This window comes from Salmo salar, chromosome ssa24 (assembly GCF_905237065.1).
Source record: "Salmo salar chromosome ssa24, Ssal_v3.1, whole genome shotgun sequence".
In the NCBI taxonomy this organism is placed as follows: domain Eukaryota; kingdom Metazoa; phylum Chordata; class Actinopteri; order Salmoniformes; family Salmonidae; genus Salmo; species Salmo salar.
In genome coordinates, this window is record NC_059465.1 from 1997699 (window position 1) to 2021485 (window position 23787).

Here is a 23787-nt window from a genome sequence, read left to right on the forward strand (position 1 = left end):
TGGGATTGATGGGAGATTTTATTGCATAAACAAATACAAAGACATGACGGAAAGGAGGAGAGAGGGATGGAGGAGATGAGGGACGGCAGAGGAAGGAGGGGGGAGGGAGTGGAGAAGTCTAGCAAAAATGAATTCCCTTTGCACCAAGAACGAACACAGCGTCATCATTACATGTACAAATAGAAAAATGCAACGAACATCAGTTTGTAAGACCTCTAGGTAGGGTAATCATGGCACTCAAATAGATGTGTCTATGGGTTGGCACGTACTGTTAAGTGCAATGTATTTACAGACAGTAGGCCTACATTAGGGTAGAATACAGTTTCAACACACACGTACAGTAGGTTACACACTATAATGATGGGAATATCCCTTTCATTAAGTCTTCCCACTCAGAAATAAAGGCATATGGGATGACTTTATTTGATTATCCATTTGAATGTGCTTCTTTCAATTACACATTTAACATAATATGGTGTATATGAAGCATTCTGTCAAATTACGTTTTCATCACAAATGGGATACGGATAGAAAACCACAGGATGATTCAGGATGATTCAGACAGCATGGGCCCCAGCCTGCTTCTAGGCTGCTCAGTTTAGGATCTGGAGTCAGTTCAGTATTGCATCTGGGACTGGATGCATACTGTATATAGCAACTCTACTGTGAGACATTAGAATTGATTTAGTTTGTGACTTTTAATTAAATCTGTGACAGATCCAAGTAGCCTTCGCTGCCAAGAGATACACAAACACCATGTTATTATTATATATTTTAGGGGAGTAATTGTGTGATTACTTAACACTCAAAAAGAAAATCAGAGTGCTTCTTTGGGACCATATTCAGTGCACTACTTAATAGTGAATAGGGTGCCATTTCGGAGTCACCCCAACAACATAACGCGGAAGGTCTCGATGGCTTTGAACCTGTGTTAGCCCTTTCTCTAGTCTGCTGGATGCTCTATTATGTCCTGAGGGGGGCCCGGGGTGAGGCTGTGTCTCCCCAGGGGAGAGAGCTCGGTCCTGGGCTTCATCCTAGACCATGGTGGCCTCCTGGCTCTGGCTGGCCTCTTCCATCTCTCCCTGAGGACATTCGTTACTGAAGAGGTAGTAGGGAGGGCTCTGCCGTACCTCGATGATCAACACACCCTCTGGCGACAAGGAGGCGAAGACCCTCAGAGGGTCCACGTCGGTTGGAATCCTAAGAGGGAGAGAAAGAGCATTTGAGAGACTTGTACATACAACTTTAAGCTTGAGGGTCTTGAAAAAGTTGGTAACTACAAAGACGGAGAGAACAGGTGTGGAAGGAAAGGAAAAACATGGTGTAAGCAACTGTGCTTGGAGGTTTTAAAAACTTTGCAACCTTTTCTGAATTACCTCAGCAGTACTGCAACTACTGTTTGGTGCTAACAAATGGATTTGATTGACATCTTGTCGATACCTATAACAGCCTCCAGTTATAAACATAGGATTTAACACAATCCGTAAGTAGAAACCTTGGCTCCAGATTAAATTAATGTTGAAAGCAATTTTTTTTTTTTTCTTTGGCCAACGCTCATTTTTCAGGTTTTCATTAAAATGTTCTGGCTGCCGTCACCATCGCAGCGCCGTGAGGAAGAAAAAAAGAAGAAGGAGAAAAAAGAGACATACTCGCTCCAGGTGCAGGATTGAGAAATGAGGGCTGATTCCAATTATTCAAAATGGCTGTCTGATGCAAAGTCTATTATCACCTGAAATTCCCATTTGCATACTTTTCTAATCAGCTCATCTCAACAGCCAGACAGACAGGTAACAGCCAATTTCCCTCTCCCTTTTCCCCCTTGGTTTTTGAACTAGTTTATGACTAAATTAGCATAAATGGCTTCCTCATAAATGCGTTTTGAGAGAGAGGGAAAGAGGGAGAGAGAAAGAGACATGGACAGAGTGACAGACAGAGAAAAATTGTTTAGAGAGAGAGTGAGATATCATTACCGCCTGTCAAAAATGTTTATGAGGATTCTGGAGGATTTTATTTTATTTTATTACGATCCCCATTAGCCGACGCCAATGGCGACAGCTAGGCTTATTGGGGTCCGACACATAATGGAAAATACATTATAGACAAAATACTTTAAAAATGTGCATACATTTAAAAACATTAACATCTAGTGTGCATGTGCATTTGCATCTGTCAGTTACACATGTCAGTACACACATGAGATGGAAGGCAGTTCAATGCACTCATGGCTCTGTATAATACTGGGGACTGTGAAAAGACCCCTGGTGGCATGTCTGGTGGGGTAAATGTGTGTGTGTCAGTGCTGTGTGTAAGATGACAATGCAAACAATTTGGAATTTCCAACACAAATGTTTCGTATAAAAAGAAGAAGTGATGCAGTCAGTCTTTCCTCAACTCTTAGCCAAGAGAGCGTGGAATGCATATTACTGATATTATCCCTCTGATTACAATGAAGAGCAAAACGTGCCACTCAGTTCTGGGCCAGCTGCAGTGTAACTAGGTTATTTGTAGTACTTGGCCATATGACTGGACAATAATCAAGATAAGATCAAACTAGAGCCTGCAGGAATTGCTTTGTTTAGTGTGGTGTCAAAAAAGCAGAGCATCTCTTATCATGGACAGACCTCTCCCCATCTTTACAAACATTGAATCCATATATTTTTGACAATGACAGTTTACAATCTAAGGTAAAACCAAGGAATTTAGTCTCCTCAACTTGCTCAACAGCCACACCATTCATTACCAGATTCAGCTGAGGTCTAGAACTTAGGGAATTATGTTCAGTACCAGTTTATTACAGGCTACCCATTCTAGGGTTGGAGTGATTTCACTAGCTGTGGTTGCTGACGTGTAGAGGGTTGAATCATCAGCATACATGGACACACAGGCTTTGTTTAATGCCCATGGCAGGTCATTGGTAAAAATAGAAAATAGTAGAGGGCCAAGAGAGAAGGATGGAGAGAGGAGGACTGGTATGATTGGACCAATATGAGATAAACAGACAGAGATTGCTTCTGAAATTGCACCCTATTCACGGCCCATAGGGCTCTGGTCAGAAGTAGAAAATAGGGTGCCATTTTGGACAAAACACTAATATGATTGGACCAATATGAGATAAACAAACAGAGATTTAAAGATTAGCTTGGTTGCTAGATAGGATATATCCTTGGAGTATATAGCCCAGACAGAAGCATATGGCTCTGGGTAAAGTTAGAGGTCTTGTGTTCTCTGCTATCAATTCCTATCAAAGGTCAGCATGGGATTAACCTTTGCTGAGTTTTATCTGGTCTAATCTGGTTTATGACACTGTAGTAGCACATGTTATATAATACTTCATAAGCATGATCTAAACATACATTCTCTTCCTTATTTTAAATACATTGATTGTACGAAACAGTAAAGATGCAGTATGCAGAAATCGCTCTGCTATTTCCTGGTTGCTAAAATTCTAATAGTGCGCCAAATTTCAGTTTACGTGAAAAAACAAGCAAATATAGCGTAGGAATCATTGTACCATCTAAATAGCTGTGAAATATATTTTCTATAGCCAAAAATATTGTATTTTAGCTGTTTAAAGCTGGTGTACAAAACTGAAAGTAAAACAAAACAAAACAAAACTTGAGAATGGGAAGCATAGAAATAGGTCACATAGAACATATATATACCGCTTCTTAGACTTGCTTTTAATGAGAATGATTTAATTGGGTTGCCCAAAAAGTTACATATTACAGCTTTTTAAGAACACCTGCTCTTTCCACAACATAGACTGACCAGGTGAATCCAGGTGAAAGCTATGATCCCTTATTGGATGTCACTTGATAAATCCACCTCAATCAGTTTAGATGATGTTGAGGAAACAGGTTAAAGAGGGATTTTAAGCCTTGAGACAATTGAGATATGGTGTATGTGTGCCATGGGCATGACAAACAATTTAAGTTCCTTTGAATGGAGTACGGTAGTAGGTGCCAGGCACACTGGTTCGAGTTAAGATCTGCAATATAGTTATATGAGAGAGAGAGAGAGAGAGAGAGAGAGAGAGAGAAAGAGAGAGAGAAAGAGAGAGAAAGAGAGAGAGAGAGAGAGAGAGAGAGAGACCCCAGACAGACGGGTCTCTGGTCTTTGTCAAGCAGCTTGGCCATATAAAGCCCTCTGTCCGTCGCTGGAGTTTCCATATGAGCTGCCAAGTGTTCCTATGCTTAAATAAACAACATCCTTACAAAAGAAACACATGAAAAAAAATCACATAAGAAAAAAACATGGTTTTCAGACACATGTGTGAACACACATATGTGACCCTTTAAGGAAGATAGGCGTATGTATGTTGCACGTCACTACTTCAGAGGAGAGGCATTTGAACATATCTAAAAATATATATTTTGGCCAGAAATGCCTACTGGAAAATGTCAACTTTCATGTGCCTTATTAACAAATTTGGATTCCATCTGTAAATCGAATAAAATTGTTACATTATGAGCCTAGTTGGTTTAGCCACGGAAAAAGTCAGGAACCTTCCCGCTAGCCATGATTGGCTGAGATAATGGATGGGCTGGACAGGCCGGGAGATGAGTTTGCATTGGTCTGCCATGTAGCTGGCTTCTGTCTATAACGTGAGCTGCTCAGTATGTGTTGATTATCCTTTCAAACACGGTTTTTTTGAAAGATATAACATTAGCCATCGAAAATTACAAAGGTTTTGCTACTTTTCTCAACAACATTGATGCCCTGAATTTAGCATCGACAGATCAGTTGGAAAGAGTTGTGATAGGCTACTTTCTGCACACGCCACGGTCAGTGTGAACCGGAGTGACTTGACACAACACTGGCCAAACAAGATGTAGCTACAAACAGAGTTAAATGGTTCCAGTCTGCCATAAAGTGTTCATCCATGTAAGAGTCTAGCTACATTTTCATATATTATAAGTTTCTAATTTAGTCAGAAAGTCATTTTCATTGCAAGTTAAAGCGTACTGTTCGCTAGCTAGTGAACGATAGCTTGCTGGCTCGCTAGTTAAAGTTACGTGTATGATCTGTGTAGTAATATTATTCGAATCAGAAAACTATATGCATTGCTTGTAATAGCCTAATGTTAGCTAGCTAGCTAACATTGAACATAGTTGGTTAGCTTTAGCAACATGTATATGTATACTACCACTATGACAATCAGTTTAATATGAGTTGAGATTATGTCAGTTCATTGTTTAGCTAAACAAAAATACTTTAGCTAAACAACAAGACCCATCAAGTCAGCCAGGTGTGTCGGGGTGGTTACAGCCATCTATTGTATTTCATGAACATGTGTACATGTCTAGACAATAGTGACCCATCCACTTAGCTAGATGTGGCTAGGGGGTGGTTATAGCATTTCTTTCACATGACCCATCAATTTAGACAAATGTGTCTGGGTAAGCGTCATCTAACAATTATCTGGACATTTTCTGTTTTTGATATCGCTACTACGCAAATATGCAAGTAATCATTTCACTCTACCATTTACACCTTCTGTATTCTGTATTTTATTTTATTTTATTTGAGTGTGTGTTTACCAGAGACGGTAATGTGAAGAACAACATGACCTGCACTAAAGTCAGATTAGGATATAGGCCAAGGACAATAAAATATATTTTTACCTGGAATCTTTCCTTATTGTAGGCTACTACTTTTACATTTTTTTGTCTTAAAAACTTTGGTTGTTTACTACACTACTCACTCTGTTGAGCACATGGCCTTACATGTGAATCTTTAAAGAGATGGGTTGGGGCTTAGGCTAAAGAGGGTGTGAAGGATGCTGAATGGGTGTAGACAAAGAAGAGCTCCAGTAGGTGTACCAAAAATACTTCAAGGGCCATTTTCTCAAAAGTGGGGTGACAAGTTTATCAACTTTCAAAGCAGAATTACTTTCCCATTGTTCCTCAACTGTAGCGTATGTACCATTTTCTATAGTCTCTACTTTTATCCAATGTAAAAAACACAATTTAAAATGTTGCTACATAGGACCGAATTCACGTGAAACAAATTAATAATTTGTTGTTGTTAAAATTTTCACGAGTCAGACACGTGGTTTTGGGACACGTGTGAAGTTTCACATACATTTTTCACGGTTTTCCATTGTGAAAAAAATGTTTCCCCACATGTGACATTCTTTTTCATATGTTTATTTTTCACCACTTCAGCTCCCATTCAGAGACTGACCTGGACTGACCCTGCTTACTGTAGCTTCAGAGGCAAAACAGCAGTGAGATGCAGGGTGCTATGTTGTTGAAATGAATGTGCCAAAACTTGCAACTGGAAAAAAGCCAGCGTAACATAACCAAAGATAGGGAGAATTGCAGGAAAGAGGGTTTATTTAATCGTGTTATCGTTTAAATCCTTTGTACCGCATTTGGGCTTTTTAGATGTGGTCACCCTAAATCCCAGATGGAAACATTGCTACTGCAACATGTTAACACCATCTTTTCACATGTGAGGAGAATAACATGATTTCAACCCCACATGTGAATCTGCATACCCGATTTTCACATAAATTGGATGTGGGAACTGTTTTTTTTAAAGGGCAGAGCCTCGTAGACTCAGACCTAGAGTCCAGCCTCCATTTCATTATCATAACCCCTCTACAGTCTCTCTACCATTTTACACACAACTGACAATTGCCTGTCCTAGTCTGAGGAAGCCAGAGAGCAAGGGTAAAGATTGGCACATCAAGGGTAAAGAGAAACCACAGACATACTCATGTGTGGAAACTTGGAAATGAATGAAGACCCCATAATAAATCATCCCAGGCTTCAAGGCTCCAATTCACAGTCCCCTGTTTTCAGGGAGCCAAATGCAGCAAGTCTCTCTGACAAAGTCAAATCACTCAGCCCGGCTTATTACGTGACACACCCGACTGCATAATAGTATCTGTCCGGCTGGGGATTTTATTCACCTCTGGCTACATTGCTTTTTATCTCTCCCATTGATTCTTTATGGCTGCCCAAAACTGTCCAATATGCTTTTTTGGGGGGAGAGGCAGTGAAACAGGGCTTGCGGGAAGAGAGAGACAGGAGGTAAAGTGACAATGACAATCCACCCACAGCCCTGAATAACAAACCAAATAGCTAGCACAGAGAGAGACCTTCACAGAAAAACATATAGGAATTACATTCCAGAGAGAGACACAGAGAGACATTGAGTATTTGTTTCTTGAATAGCCAGCCTGGTCTCAAAGACGAATCATACAATCCACCCACAGCCCCGAATAACAAACCAAATAGCTAGCATAGAGACCTTCACAGAAAAACACATAGGAATTACACTGCTCAAAAAAATAAAGGGAACACTTAAACAACACAATGTAACTCCAAGTTAATCACACTTCTGTGAAATCAAACTGTCCACTTAGGAAGCAACACTGATTGACAATACATTTCACATGCTGTTGTGCAAATGGAATAGACAACAGGTGGAAATTATAGGCAATAAGCAAGACACCCCCAATAAAGGAGTGGTTCAGCAGGTGGTGACCACAGACCACTTCTCAGTTCCTATGCTTCCTGGCTGATGTTTTGGTCACTTTTGAATGCTGGCGGTGCTTTCACTCTAGTGGTAGCATGAGACGGAGTCTACAACCCACACAAGTGGCTCAGGTAGTGCAGCTCATCCCGGATGGCACATCAATGCGAGCTGTGGCAAGAAGGTTTGCTGTGTCTGTCAGCGTAGTGTCCAGAGCATGGAGGCGCTACCAGGAGACAGGCCAGTACATCAGGAGATGTGGAGGAGGCCGTAGGAGGGCAACAACCCATCAGCAGGACCGCTACCTCCGCCTTTGTGCAAGGAGGAGCAGGAGGAGCTCTGCCAGAGCCCTGCAAAATGATCTCCAGCAGGCCACAAATGTGCATGTGTCTGCTCAAACGGTCAGAAACAGACTCCATGAGGGTGGTATGAGGGCCCGACGTCCACAGGTGGGGGTTGTGCTTACAGCCAAACACCGTGCAGGACGTTTGGCATTTGCCAGAGAACACCAAGATTGGCAAATTTGCCACTGGCGCCCTGTGCTCTTCACAGATGAAAGCAGGTTCACACTGAGCATGTGACAGACGTGACAGAGTCTGGAGACGCCGTGGAGAACGTTCTGCTGCCTGCAACATCCTCCAGCATGACCGGTTTGGCGGTGGGTCAGTCATGGTGTGGGGTGGCATTTCTTTGGGGGGCCGCACAGCCCTCCATGTGCTCGCCAGAGGTAGCCTGACTGCCATTAGGTACCGAGATGAGATCCTCAGACCCCTTGTGAGACCATATGCTGGTGCGGTTGGCCCTGGGTTCCTCCTAATGCAAGACAATGCTAGACCTCATGTGGCTGGAGTGTGTCAGCAGTTCCTGCAAGAGGAAGGCATTGATGCTATGGGCTGGCCCGCCCGTTCCCCAGACCTGAATCCAATTGAGCACATCTGGGACATCATGTCTCGCTCAATCCACCAATGCCACGTTGCACCACAGACTGTCCAGGAGTTGGCGGATGCTTTAGTCCAGGTCTGGGAGGAAATCCCTCAGGAGACCATCCGCCACTTCATCAGGAGCATGCCCAGGCGTTGTAGGGAGGTCATACAGGCACGTGGAGGCCACACACACTACTGAGCCTCATTTTGACTTGTTTTAAGGACATTACATCAAAGTTGGATCAGCCTGTAGTGTGGTTTTCCACTTTAATTTTGAGTGTGACTCCAAATCCAGACCTCCATGGGTTGATAAATTGAATTTCCATTGATTATTTTTGTGTGATTTTGTTGTCAGCACATTCAGCTATGTAAAGAAAAAAGTAGTTAATAAGATTATTTCTTTCATTCAGATCTAGGATGTGTTGTTTAAGTGTTCCCTTTTTTTGAGCAGTGTATATTCCAGAGAGAGATACACAGAGAGGCATTGAGTATTGTTTTTTAGAATAGTGTCGTAGCATTTGCTGTCATTAAATTTGTAGACTGTTATATTATCAAATCAATTCTCGTTGTGTAATTATTCTGTGATTAAACGAATCATGGAATGATAATTAACTAGGAAGTCGGGGCACCTATGGAAAATGTTGTTTATAGAGTTACAATTTCCCGAATATAACTCTTCAGATAATTTATTATCTTATCGATTACAGTCTTCTATTAATGTATTATTACCTCATCAGTCTCACTCCTGAATGTGGCAAACCCTGGGATATCTGCACGAATCCTAGCATCATAAATCATGAATCAGTGATATACAAATTGGCTTAATTATTTATTTACTAAATAACTAATCAATCACAGAATTACATAAACACACACACAGTAGGTCAGTTACTAACATGACACAAAGAAAAGTCCCTAGTGGACAAAACCGATATGACAGCTTGGTAGACAAAGGAAAGGGGTGGGGACAGCTCAAGAGCGGGAAATTCAGAGTTGATAACTACCCTCATGGAAATGCTAATACTTTGAACATGAACAGCCGCTCATTCGAAAAGAAATTGCAATTTACATATTTATGAGTGTATGCCTTTGTTGTCCCTCTCTGTGATTGCTGGTCCGTCTGCTGGATAATAGTTCATCAGAGAGTCTCTGGTTGCATTCCCCCAGAGATCAAAGTCTTTCGTAGTTGTAGCTTGTTATAATGGATACGTCAGAGTACCATTCGGTCGTTCGACCAGTTGCGTTTACCAGACTAAAGTACTTAAACAGCTGCAGCCTAAATATTTATTCTTTAGTTTGTAGATTTCTTTGCCATTTCAACGTGGGAATGATCTCCACGTTCTCTGGTCTTGTCCTTTGGTAGAGTTGCCAACCACTTCAACATGAGGCGACAGCTTCCATGTTTTTTGGTCTAATGTACATTTTGGCACGGGTGGCTTTATACAGGAGTAGAAAAGGGGGCATTCCATGACGCCGTGTAATGTCTGTGCTCACGGGGGCGTGGCCACTGACTGATCATAAGTTACTATGAAAAACAATTCTCATTTAGAAGACTAAGATCACATTGTTATCTTTAGCAAAAGTATCCTTATGCTTAATAATTTATTTTATACAACATCAGATGCAAACCCCATAATTGAGAAGTGTATACAAACAAAGAAGCAGTACTGTGTGTCTCCTGTCCTTCATGAGGTCACCAAATGAAACAAACTCGACATGACTGTTCCTTAAGTGTCCATGGACCACCCAAACTACTTGGAATACAGAAATACTGTTCAATTATTCAACTTTTTGACGTCCAAGTGTCTGTGTTCCACAGTCACATTCCAATCTCGATACTACAGAGCCCAGAAGCAGAGTATTTTACGACCGCCATAAAGTGGCCCCCTCCACCTCTGCGGGAGAGAGAGGGCGCTGTAGAGCGGACCGACTGTAACTTGATCCTTCAGATCTTCGCAGGAGCGTTATGACAATAGCCATCCTGGTCTCAAAGACTAGACGTAACATAGTAAATAAAAATCTGGGACACTCAAATGAGTATGATATGTTATGTTTGGTATGGTTAAATAAGACAGAAGGTTACTTAATAAGGCAACAACTAAAGTAGGGTGGTTGGGCGGGGTGGATGGGTAGGTGTATAACACGAATGTCTAGAAACCCAAATAATGCATGTTTGAATCTCATCACGGACAACTTTAGCATTTTAGATAATTTGCTACTTTGCAACTACTTAGAATATTAGCAAAATCCTCCCCTAACCTTTTAACCTAACTCCTAGCCCTTAACCTTAACCCTAACCTTAACCCTAACGCCTAGCCTAGCTACTGTTAGCCACCTAGCTAACGTTAACTTTAGCCACCCAGCTAACGTTAGGCACAACAAATTGGAATTCATAACATATCATACATATTGCAAATTTGTAACATATTGTATAGGTTGCAATTCATAACACATCATACGAATTGTAATTCGTAACATATCTTATGAATTATAATTCGTAACATATCATACGAAACTAATGATGGACACCAACAAACGAATGATACAATTCCAAACGTAACATATCATACTCATTTAAAACCTGTTGGGGCTACAGGTTAGCAATGAACCCCGAGACGGGATTGCTAACAAGGCTGGAAATTCAAAACATCAAAAATCTAATCATTTCAATTTCTCAAACAATCAACTATTTTACACCATTTAAAAGATAAACATCTCCTTATTCCAACCACATTGTTCGATTTTCAAAGAGGCTTTACGGCAAAAGCATAAAGTTAGATTATGTTAGGACATAGCCACAAAAGTACAAACATCCATTTTCAATTCAAGGTCAGGCGTCACCAAAAGCAGAAACCAGCTAAAATTATGCACTAACCTTTGGCAATCTCCATCAGATGACACTCCTAGGACATTATGTTATACAATACATGCATTTTTTGTTCCATCAAGTTCATATTTATATCCAAAAACAGCATTTTACAGTAGCGGTGAAATTCAGATTTTTTTCTTCTCTGAAATGCTTCCGGTGAACAACGTTACAATTTACAAAATTACTATTCGAAAACATTGGTAAATGATAATATTGTCATTCAAATAATTATATTTTAACATTTCGTAAATGCTACTGTATTGCCAGATTTCAAAATAACTTTACTGGGAAATCACAAGTTGCAATAAACCGGGTGCTGTGCTAAGAACAATAGGCTAGGCTATATAGGTTAGCATCATCTTGTAACCATCTAATATCAATAATACTATCGTCAATAATCCCTTACCTTTGATTATCTTCATCCATTGGCACTTCCAGGAATCCCAGGTCCACTACAAATGTGGTTTCTTTTGACAAAGTTCATAATTGATGTCCAAATAACTCCAAGTTGTTCCATGTTGTTAGCGCTTCGGTGGCTACTCAAAAGTAGCGCGGGCGGGGGGGGGTGGGAAGTCACGGCGAAAAGTTAAAAAAAGTTACAAAAATAATCTATTTACGTTCGTTCAAACATGTCAAACGTTGTTTAGCATCAATCTTTGGAGCCATTTTTAACGTGAAACATCAGTAATGTTTCAACCCGACCGCTCCTGTGTCTAGAAAAACGTTTTTGAAAATTGTCTCGCATCACATGATTGAGCAGGTGCAGACAATAATGGAAGTGACGACATCCCAGGGAGGTCAACTTCCCTTCCTTGTCATCCGGTCTCTGTTGATCATAGACGCTTCAAACAACTTTATAAAGATCGCTGACATCTAGTGGAAGCCGTAGGAGTTGCGAAATGAATCCTTTCTCACTGTGGTATCTATTAAACAATGATTTAAAAAAATAGTACAGCCACAAAATTATTTTTTTCTCTCAGGTTTTCTCAGGTTTTTGCCTGCCATATGAGTTTTGTTATACTTACAGACACCATTCAAACAGTTTTAGAAAGTTCAGAGTGTTTTCTATCCAAATCTGGTAATACTATGCATATCCTAGCTTCTGAGTTGGTGTAGGTGGCAGTTAAAAATGGGCACATATCTTTTTCAAAATTCTCAATACTGCCCCCTAGCCCCAACAGGTTAAGTATCCCGGATTTTCGTTTACTATGTTACGTCTACCCCAGGTTGGAATAACATAAGTAGTTAACCTTGTTGATGCACAGAAGAGTCAGAGAAAAATCCCAAATAGTTAATAATTTATCCACACTCCTCTCTCTAAGATCCTATGCTAGAAAGACCACAATAAGTTAATTAAGAAATAAAGGCACAAGAAGCTGTGTTATATCATGAACATAGTCACAGCTAAAAATTGTTGTAAGGGTGGCAGGTAACCTAGTGGTTAACATGTTGGGCCAGAAACCAAAATGTTGCTGGTTTGAATACCTGAGCTGACTAGGTGAAAAATTGTTTAATCCTATAAAACAACACATTTCACTGCACCTATCTGGTGCCTATCCGGTGAATGTGGGAGGGGGTGCTCCGACGCACAGCAGAATTTTATATTCTGCAAGGAATAACAAGCTCTAGGGCTCGATTTAATCCATAGATCTGAAGATCCGCAGTATAGCGCAAAATAAATTCAAAGGCAATGTTATCCTTGTTTGCGAAGATTGCATTCATGGTAAATGCTGCATATGTCGGCTCAATCGGAAATTACCTTGGAATTTCATTCGCGGATCTTCAGCGCTACAGATTGACTCAAGCCCCTTGTCTTTTTCACTAATAACAACAGATTAGATTAGTTAGGCAGTACAGGAATGTCTCCTCTCTCTCTCCACTGGGGGTAGCCTACTGTACTCTACAGCCAGAGGATTTCTGTATTGAGGACAGTTATTTATATACCCACTATTCTATCTCTCAGTCTGTCTCTTGCTTTGGGTTTCGCTTAGCTGGAGCACGATGTGTGTGAATGTGTCTGTGTGTGTGTGTGTCTTAGTGTGTGTGTGTGTGTGTGTGTGTGTGTGTGTGTGTGTGTGTGTGTGTGTGTGTGTGTGTGTGTGTGTGTGTGTGTGTGCCTGTGTGATCTGAGGGATTACAATTACAAGACTTGGTGATATGAAGAGAGAGAGTAGTGCTGGTGCCAGTGCAGACTAGCTGCCTACTAATTAGCCAAGAGTAAATTAATAACATTGAAGTGACGCCACCTCCACCGTGCCTGTAAGACAGTGCTGTATCCCAAATGGCACAATATTCCCTACTTTTGACCAGGGCACATAGGGGTCTGGTCAAAAGTAGTGCAGTATGTAAGGAAAGGGTGCCATTTGATAGGTAGCCAGTGCTCCCATACTTGTGATTAGCACCACTGTTTGATGTTCCATAGTCCTAATTAACAGGGGCATGGCCGTATGGAAACTTCTGTGCCCTAGCTGCCTTGGGTTACTGGGCCACTTAGCTGGCATTTTGATATGAGATCATTTGACAGTAGATGTTTGAAATGTCTGATGGATTGCCTGTGGGGAGACAGTAACTAATTCTGAGGCAGCAACTGTTTATCAGTTGTTGCTGAATTGGTGATAATTTTTGATATTGGTATTTGGTATTTATTAGGATCCCTACAAAAGCAGCAGTTACTCTTCCTGGGATCCACATGAAACATGACATAATACATAGTACAGAACATTATTAGTCAAGGACTGAACTACATACATTTAAAACGTCACACATAGCCTACATCTCAGTTCATACACACAATATCTAGGTCTAATACATAATACAGTGCAAATTACCATACAAGATATATAAAATGGCTGTGTCTATTCACAGTCCCCAATTGTGCAGTAAGGTGTTCCTTTAGCCATTTTTTTTATTTGGTTATATTGGACCGTATCAAAATAGATGTTTGAAATGTCGGATAGATTCCCTGTGGGGAGGCTAAAGGTTGTTGTTTTGCTCATCGAGGAACGAGTGACAACTTTGAAATGGGATCATATGATGTGTTTGAAATGTTTGATTACCTGTGAGATATGGACGCTAGGCAAAGTAATCCTAAGGGAGTATGTGTTTATTGGCTGTTGTTGCTGTTGTTATCATTGTTGCATGTGGCTATGGATACTTACTGTATCTTCTTTGTGAAATTCTTTGTCACTATACCTCCTTCCTTTTGCTTCTCTTCATGTTTCCCTGTGGAAAAAACAACATGAAATCCAATGAGCAGAGTTCAATAACCCTAACCAATAATACATTGTCAAATGGTGTAACCTCTGTTGCTTGGTCATTATCAGGTCAAGGAGGAAGATAAGACCCTGAACATATCTCTGTTACTAGACACAGAAAACAGACCAATACACTAAACATTACTTCATATATATAGTGTGGAAGTCGGAAGTTTACATACACTCAGGTTGGAGTCATGAAAACTTGTTTTCAACCGCTCCACAAATTTCATGTTAACAAACTATAGTTTTGGCAAGTCGGTTAGGACATCTACTTTGTGCATGACACAGGTCTTTTTCCAACAATTGTTTACAGACAGTTTATTTCACTGTATCTCAATTCCAGTGGGTCAGAAGTTTACATACACTATGTTGACTGTGCCTTTAAACAGCTTGGAAAATTCCAGAAAATTATGTCATGGCTTTAGAAGCGTCTGATAGGCTAATTGACATCATTTGAGTCAATTGGAGGTGTACCTGTGGATGTATTTCAAAGCATACCTTCAAACACAGTGCCTCTTTGCTTGACATCATGGGAAAATCAAAAGATATCACCCAAGACCAAGAAAAATTGTAGACCTCCACAAGTCTGGTTCATCCTTTGGAGCAATTTCCAAACACCTGAAGGTACCACGTTCATCTGTACAAACAATAGTACGCAGGTCTAAACACCATGGGACCACGCAGCTGTCATACCGTTCAGGAAGGAGACACGTTCTGTCTCCTAGAAGCCACTGCTCCAAAACCACCATAAAAAAGCCAGACTACGGTTTGCAACTGCACATGGGGGACAAAGATCGTACTTTTTGATAGAAATGTCCTCTGGTCTGATGAAACAAAAATAGAACTGTTTGGCCATAATGACCATCGTTATGTTTGGAGAAAAAAGGGGGAGGCTTGCAAGCCAAAGAACACCATCCCAACCGTGAAGCACGGGGGTGGCAGCATCACGTTGTGGGGGTGCTTTGCTGCAGGAGCGACTGGTGCACTTCACAAAATAGATGGCATCATGAGGAAGCAAAATTGTGTGGATATATTGAAGCAACATCTCAAGACATCAGTCAGGAAGTTAACCTCTTGGGGCTAGGTGGGACGCTAGCGTGCCACCCGTGGTGCACTCCATCAACAGCAGGTGCATTTCAAGAGCGGCAAATTTGAATCCAAATAAATGTCAAAATTCAAATTTTTCAAAAATACAACTATGTTACACCATTTGAAAGATAAACATCTCCTTAATCTAACCACGTTTTACGATTTCAAAAAGGTTTTACGGCGAAAGCATAAATTTAGAGTATGTTAGGACAGTACATTTACAAGAGTTGTGTGTAATGTTTTGTCAAGTCAAAGACAGGGTCACCAAAACCATAAAACCAGCTAAAATGATGCACTAACCTTTTACAATCTCCATCAGATGACACTCCTAGGACATTATGTTAGACAATGCATGCATTTTTAGTTCTATCAAGTTCATATTTATATACAAAAACAGCGTTTTACTATGGCATTGATGTTGAGGAAATCGTTTCCCTCCAATAACCGGCAGTCAAGTCAGCGTCAGAAATTAAATAATTAAAATTAGAAAACATTGGTAAAATATTATATTGTCATTTAAAGAATTATAGATTTACATCTCTTGAACGCAATCAACTTGCCAGATTTAAAAATAACCTTACTGGGAAATCACACTTTGCAATAATCTGAGCACTGCGCCCAGAAAAATACGCGTTGCGATACAGACTAGACGTCATGTTGGGGAGATCTAAAATCGAAAATACTATGTAAATAATCCATTACCTTTGATTCTCTTCATCAGATGTCACTTCCAGGTATCACAGGTCCATAACGAATGTAGTTTTGTTCAAAAAAGCTCATCATTTATGTCCAAAAATCTCCGTCTCGTTAGCACATGATGTAAGCCAGCCGGACTTCTCGTCATGAACGAGGGGAAAAAATATATTTCCGTTCGTTCAAACATGTCAAACGTTGTATAGCATAAATCATTAGGGCCTTTTTAACCAGAACATGAATAATATTCAAGGTGGACGAATGCATACTCTTTTATAACGTATTGGAACGAGGGTACCCAACATGAACTAGCGCGCCAGGTGTCTAATGGGACATCACCGTTCCATGGCTCTTGTTCGGTCAGATCTCCCTCCAGAAGACTCAAAACACTTTGTAAAGGCTGGTGACATCTAGTGGAAGCAATAGGAAGTGCCAAAATATTCCTAAACCCCTGTGTTTTTCAATGGGATAGGTTTAAAGTCAATACAACACATCAGGTATCCACTTCCTGTCAGAAAATGTCTCAGGGTTTTGCCTGCCAAATGAGTTCTGTTATACTCACAGACACCATTCAAACAGTTTTGGAAACTTTAGAGTGTTTTCTATCCATATATAATAAGTATATGCATATTCTAGTTACTGGGTAGGATTAGTAACCAGATTAAATCGGGTACATTTTTTTTATCCAGACGTGCAAATGCTGCCCCCTAGACCCAACAGGTTAAAGCTTGGTCGCAAATGGGTCTTCCAAATGAACAATGACCCCACGCATACTTCCAAAGTTGTGGCAAAATGGCTCAAGGACAACAAAGTCAAGGTATTGGAGTGGCCATCACAAAGCCCTGACCTCAATCCTATAAAAGATTTGTGGGCAGAACTGAAAAAGCTTGTGCGAGCAAGGAGGCCTACAAACCTGATTCAGTTACACCTGCTCTGTCAGGAGGAATGGGACAAAATTCACCCAACTTATTGTGGGAAGCTTGTGGAAGGCTACCCGAAATGTTTGACCCAAGTGAAACAATTTAAAGGCAATGCTACCAAATGCTAATTGAGTGTATGTAAACTTCTGACCCACTGGGAATATGATGAAATAAATAAAAGCTGAAATAAATCATTCTCTCTACTATTATTCTGACATTTCACATTCTTAAAATAAAGTGGTGATCCTAACTGACCTAAGACAGGGATTTTTTTATTTGGATTAAATGTCAGGAATTGTGAAAAACTTAGTTTATTTGGCTAAGGTGTATGTAAACTTCCGACTTCAACTGTGTATACAGTGCCTTTGGAAAGTAACATAAATACCTTATTTACATAAGTATTCAGACCCTTTGCTATGAGACTCGAAATTGAGCTCAGGTGCATCCTGTTTCCACTGATCATCCTTGAGATGTTTCTACAACTTGATTGGAGTCCACCTGTGGTAAATTTAATTGATTGGACATGATTTGGATAGGCACACACCTGTCTATATAAGGTCCCACAGTTGACAGTGCATGTTAGAGCAAAAACCAAGCCATGAGGTTGAAGTAATTCTCCATAGCGTGCCGAGACAGGATTGTGTCCAGGTACAGATCTGGTGAACGGTACAACAAAAAAATTCTGCAGCATTGAAGGTCCCAAAAAACACGGTGGCATCCATCATTCTTAAATGGAAGAAGTTTGTAACCAGCAAGACTCTTCCTAGATCTGGCCGCCCAGCTAAACTGAGCAATCGGGGGAGAAGGGCCTTGGTCTGTGAGGTGACCAAAAACCCAATGGTCACTCTGACAAAGCACTAGAGTTCCTCTGTGGAGATGGAAGAACCTTCCAGAAGGACAACCATCTCTGCAGCAATCCACCAATCAGGCCTTTATGGTAGAGTGGCCAGACGGAAGCCACTCCTCAGTAAAAGGCACGTGCCAACCCGCTTGGAGTTTGCCAAAAGTCACCCAAAGACTCTCAGACAGTGAAAAACAAGATTCTCTGGTCTGATGAAACCAAGATTGACAAGCTTCAAGTCTGGAGGAAACCTACCACCATTCCTACGGCGAAGCATATTGGTGGCAGCATCATGCTGTGGGGATGTTTTTCAGTGGCTGGGACTCAGAGATTAGTCAGGAACGAGGTAAAGATGAACAGAGCAAAGAACAGAGAGATCCTTAATGAAAACCTGCTCCAGAGCGCTCAGGACCTCAGACTGGGGCGAAGGTTCACCTTCCAACAGGACAATGACCCTGTAAGCACACAGCCAAGAGACAATGCAGGAGTGGCTTCGGGACACGGCTCTGAATGTCCTTGAGTGGCCCAACCAGAGCCCAGAGTTGAACCCAATCAAACATCTCTGGAAAGACCTGAAAATATCTGTGCAGCAACCCATCAAACTTGTAAACTTCCGACTTCAACTGTATATTTTTCTGAACCTGTTTTGCGTTGGCATTATGGAGTATTGTGTGTAGATTGATTAGGAAAAAAACTATTAAATACATTTTAGAATAAGGCTGTGACGTAAGAAAATTTGGAAAAAGTCAAGGCACTGTATATACAGCTGAAGTCGGAAGTTTACATACACCTTAGCCAAATACATTTAAAATCAGTTTTTCACAATTCCTGACATTTAATCCTAACTGGCTTAGGTCAGTTAGGATCACCACTTTATTTTAAGAATGTGAAATGTCAGAATAATAGTAGAGAATTATTTATTTCAGCTTTTATTTATTTCATCACATTCCCAGTGTGTCAGAAGTTCACATACACTCAATTAGTATTTGGTAGCATTACCTTTAAATTGTTTAACTTGGGTCACATGTTTCGGGTAGCCTTCCACAAGCTTCCCACAATAAGTTGGGTGAATTTGTTGAAGTTGGGTGAAGTTGTTGAAATCCAAAACCTTGCAATAATTGGCAAAAATATTTCTCAAATATTTTTCTGAAGATATTTATAGCAGTGTCATTATCTAATTCCCAGGATTGTGGACTGATGTAAACACAGAGTATATACATAGTCTTGTCCCTGGTGTAAGGGTGGGTCATATATTCACAGGAATGATGACGAAAGACACCATTCCATCTCCTCCCATCTTAACCCTGCTTCTTCTCAAAGTATGACCTCACCAACCCAAACACATATATTCCTGACAAACAGAGAGAGTGACATAAAGAGAGATCTGGAAATCCCCAGAATGAAGGCATCATCTTAATAAAGTTCTGTTTATGACTTCTGTCTGTGCAGCTGCTCTACATGCTAAATGTCAGTGTAGCAGCCGCTGCCCTCCACCCCTCTGCCCCTCTGCTCGGTCCCGCCCCCAGCTATGTGCAACGCTATACCCCTGCAGTGTGAGCTCTGGTCTGGAGAGAATAAAAACACAACCACAGGCTTTCTCTCAGTCTCCCAGAACCTCTCACCCTCCCTCAGTCCCTTGTGGTACAGATGTCACATTCCAAACTGCCCTGGTAACACACTCAGACCTTAATTGCAAATATACAGTAGGCTACACCCATTAATTAAACATAGTTTTTAATGCAGCCTCAAGGACACACTGCTTTGGATAGCTTAGAGACTATGATGAGACAAAACCCTGTTCAGCCAATGTTAGGTTAACTTTTGCTTTGTACAAACTGTGACATGAGAGAAAGCCCGGAGAGGCCACGTCAACACCGGCTTGAACATGCTTGTGACACCCCCACACAGGCAGACTTTTAGAACGAGATCACTGAGGCAGGCAGGCAGAGCCACGGAGATAGGCAGCTAGCTGACTAAATGACCCAACTGGCATACCAACGTGTTTATATAAAGCTTGTATAGGGCCTAGTATCTTCTCTCTGTAGCCTACACTAACCTATACTTCCGTCAGACCTTGCCTAGGTGCTGGTTATCCCTGGCATTCTTCAGTTGTTCCCTAAATATTTAGTCTACTCTCTAAAGAAGCCATGGAGAGCTTGAAATATTGTTTACGCTTATTTGTCTATACAATCTGGACCTGGTTATACATAACAAACTCAAAGATTATATGGATGCCCTGGACAGGAGGTTAATATAGCCCTTAAAATGATTTGGTTCAACAATCAGAGCAGTTCTGTTCTGTAAATCAGTTCAGGGCATGGTAACACAACAAACTCAAAGATTACTGGTATATGAATTGGCTAAATACAGAAGGGATGTAGTTAGCCATCAATGGCCAGAAATTGAATAATACTTCCAGAACCTAGCTGTTTCATGTTTTTGGTTCCTAGAATCAGGGCATGGTAGTACAACAAGCTATTGATTTAATAAATACTGAATGGTCTAGTCAGCTATCACCAGGCAGAATAATAGTTCCAGAACATTCTCTCTCCAGTGTTAAACACTAACAGTAGTGTGTTGCTTATCTTCTTGTGGACAGATACTGTTGTCATGGGCCTTCCTCACTTAAATCTATATCTGGCGTATTGGTGAGTGATTCTGAAGGAATCTAAACAGGTGCCGAGGCTTGATGAACTGGTCTAGCAATCTGCAAGTCATGGGTCCTACTGCCCATACTGTAGGGCAGGATATCATAACATCCCTTGATATGAGCTGATATGAGCTGGCTATGTGAATAATTTATGTAAATATTTAAAATATGAATATAACTATTTTGTCAATAATGTCTATTGTGTTACTTTATCTATTGTGGTACTTTACCCAGCTAGAACACAACATTCTGATAACCATATGTTTATAACAGTTGGTGAAAGCGTGGTTTTCCTATGGTAATTTTGCATACAACCTTCCCACAACTTTCTAGGAATGGTGCAGGATAATTGCTTGGCTTTGGAACATTCTTAGCACATTTAAGGAACTTGACAAAAAAAATATATTTTCTTGGTACTGTATTTCAATACTTTAACAGAACGTTTCATAAAACTTCAAACATGGTTACATTGTATTTACATGTGGGTAATGTTCTCGGAATGTTTTCCAACTGGTTTGACGTTGGGAATGTTCTCAAATAGTTCAGAGAACGTTAATGAAACAACATTCTTCTGTGTGAATTTCAGTACTTAAGCATAACGTTTCCTACAGGTTTCCTCATGGTTCCATTTAAAGTCATGTTCTCAAATTGTTCCGAGAACGTTAAGAAACAATGTTCTTCTGTGGGAATTTCAGAAATTTAAAAACATACATTAAGTTCTCAGAATGTGAAGAAAATGTTCCATCAAAACCAGAAGAAAATGTTGGTAGCGTTCAGAGAACGTTTTAAAAAATATTATTTAAAAACCTATACATTCTGTTCAGTGTCAACAAAACTCATCAACAAAACTGTCTCCTCTATCTTGTTAAGTGTGCTCAGGTGTGTTGGCTGCACCCACTAATTAGCCACACCTGATCTTAATGAGTGCTTGTTTTCTTTGAAATGGAGTCTGTTTGAATAGACAAAAAAATAACAGCTTTGTATGCATAAAAAAACATGGCATGCTAGCTCTATCCTGGTGGCACAGTGGACTAACTCCGTTGTGCGGTCCAAACACTTAAAAAACACACACTAATTAAGTGGACACTTCAGATGACGTATCATGACGTCTGACAAGTATACACTTGCAGGGCAAGGGGCGAGGGAGGAAGGAATGATTTTTAAATTGACCACCCTTGGCCGGAAATTCGTCACTCATTCACCCTGCGATGATTGTGTTTTCAGCCACCGGTAGCTTATAGGTGCTTTATATGCGCTACAGTCAATTATGAGTGCATGTCTACTTATTAAATATATAGTTATTAATATACACCTACTGTATGATAGCTAGCACATTAATTAGCTAACTATCGTTAGCCTGCCTAGCTGGAACTTCTGAAGAAGGAAAATGTTTTATTTCTACAATTTCCAAAAGATAACCAAAGAAAAACATATTCACTTTTTGTGAGAAGTGTTTGTGCATTAGTAGCACAATTTCTAAAATATTTTCATTAGTTTTTACTTACACGTGTATGTTGACTTCTCCATTTATGTATTTTTTTTATTTATTTTTTGCGGACTTTTCTTAGCGGATGTACAATCGTCGCAAATTTAATTATGGGGAGTTTCAGGGCCGGAGTGAACATACTTGTACACTCGCGAAGCCGACTAAAAACAAGGGCAACCCAAGGATAGAGAACAGAAGATTATAGGTACTGATGTCACAATAAAAAAGAAATGTATTTGCATTAATTTCCATGTGTCCTATCTCTGCTTGGAGTTCACAAAGGTTTACACAAAATAAGCTAGCAGTGTTATTGAGTAGATTTTTTTACAAAGTCATTCAAAAACCTCCAAATAACCTATAATTTCTGTTCTCAGAGCGTTAATAAAACCTCCCAGGAAAACTTTCAAGGAACCAGAGTAAAACGTTCTCAGAACCTCAGAACCCTAGAACCTCAGAACCCTAGAACAAATGTTAACTTGGTCAGGGAAGTATGGCTTCTTTCCCACAACCAATGTGAAACCAAAAACACGTTTCCACAATTTCCAAGGAACTAAATGTGCTAGCTGGGTACAACTTAAAACGAAAATAACATTGTTAGTGTTTCTTATTTATCCTCCAAGCAATTCTGGTGGTATTAGTTGGGTTAGTTTGGATTTATAAAGGCGATATTAGTAACTTTTGTTATTTAAGATTCGAAGATTTCCTCACCTGACACTTCTACAAACCCATCTTTGGTTTTGACATTAAGTTCCTCTGGGTTAAAGCTGTGGACGTTCACACACACTTTCCAGGGCTCTCCGGGTGTCTGGGTCGGAGAGCTGCGGGGGGACTCGCTGTATCTCGTGCAATACACCGGCGTCTGCCCAGTCGATGCGCGCGTTGGCTGAAACCCAGTGTGCAGAGTGCCAGTAAACGGTGCGGAAAGCCGCGTGCTGAGCCGGCTAGGCCGAGCCCAGCCGGGCCAGTCCATTGACAAGTCTTCGGGGAAAGGGGACATCCCAAAGTCATCGTCCATAAATCGGGAGGCGAGAGACGGACTCTCTCTGAACGGATCTCGTGGGACCCTCTGCCTACTTCCAAGAGTGTAGAAGTCTCCTTCTGCCATGTTTACCGGTCGTTGTCCCGAAGAAGAAAAGTACTATTTTTTTTTTACCCTTTCCAAGTTTACTCTCCCCAAGCTGACACCTCTACGAATTCTATAAATATTGAGTAGTCTATAAGAGAGAAAAAGTTTTTAATTTGATAATTTCCTGTGTTGGGCTCATGACAGTTACGGATTGGATCACCAAAAATAACGGTTTCAAACCAAGGACATTGATTTATAACTACCCCTCCAGTTAGTATCTTAGAAGTGTAATATCCTCTATGAGTTGAACTGACATTATACCGATTGGTCAACCGTTTTATATGGCTACCTTCTCCCTGGCGGTGAATGTGCACAGTAGTGCCGCTGGGCGCAACCGGTCGCGACGCAACAGTTGACCACAGAAGACCCTCCCTCTCCGTCCAAGTTTAGCCATTAGCTGGTGTGTTACTAGTCCAACAGATTCTTGTCTGTTGAAATGATCGCTCCC

At 40.7% G+C, this 23787-nt stretch overlaps 1 protein-coding gene across 1 annotated transcript; it reads right to left on the reverse strand.

Annotated features, from left to right (window-relative positions):
- LOC106584909 (heat shock protein beta-8) lies at positions 1-23759 on the reverse strand. The gene is made up of 3 exons (XM_014170575.2): positions 22922-23759; positions 14436-14499; positions 1-1200 (listed from the first exon to the last, which is right to left on the reverse strand). The coding sequence occupies exons 1-3, from the start codon at positions 23316-23318 to the stop codon at positions 1035-1037; spliced, it is 627 nt and encodes a 208-aa protein (XP_014026050.1). The 5' UTR covers positions 23319-23759; the 3' UTR covers positions 1-1034.
- Positions 23760-23787: the final 28 nt, after the last annotated feature.

Bases quoted from the DNA above. Each gene is read 5' to 3' on its own strand.
- LOC106584909 (XM_014170575.2), bottom strand. From the start codon at position 23,318: ATGGCAGAAGGAGACTTCTACACTCTTGGAAGTAGGCAGAGGGTCCCA. The intron at 14,500-22,921 runs GTGAGGAAATCT...TTTTTTCCACAG, and splicing joins TGGGTTTGTAGAAGTGTCAG to GGAAACATGAAGAGAAGCAA. The intron at 1,201-14,435 runs GTAAGTATCCAT...TCTCCCTCTTAG, and splicing joins AATTTCACAAAGAAGATACA to GATTCCAACCGACGTGGACC.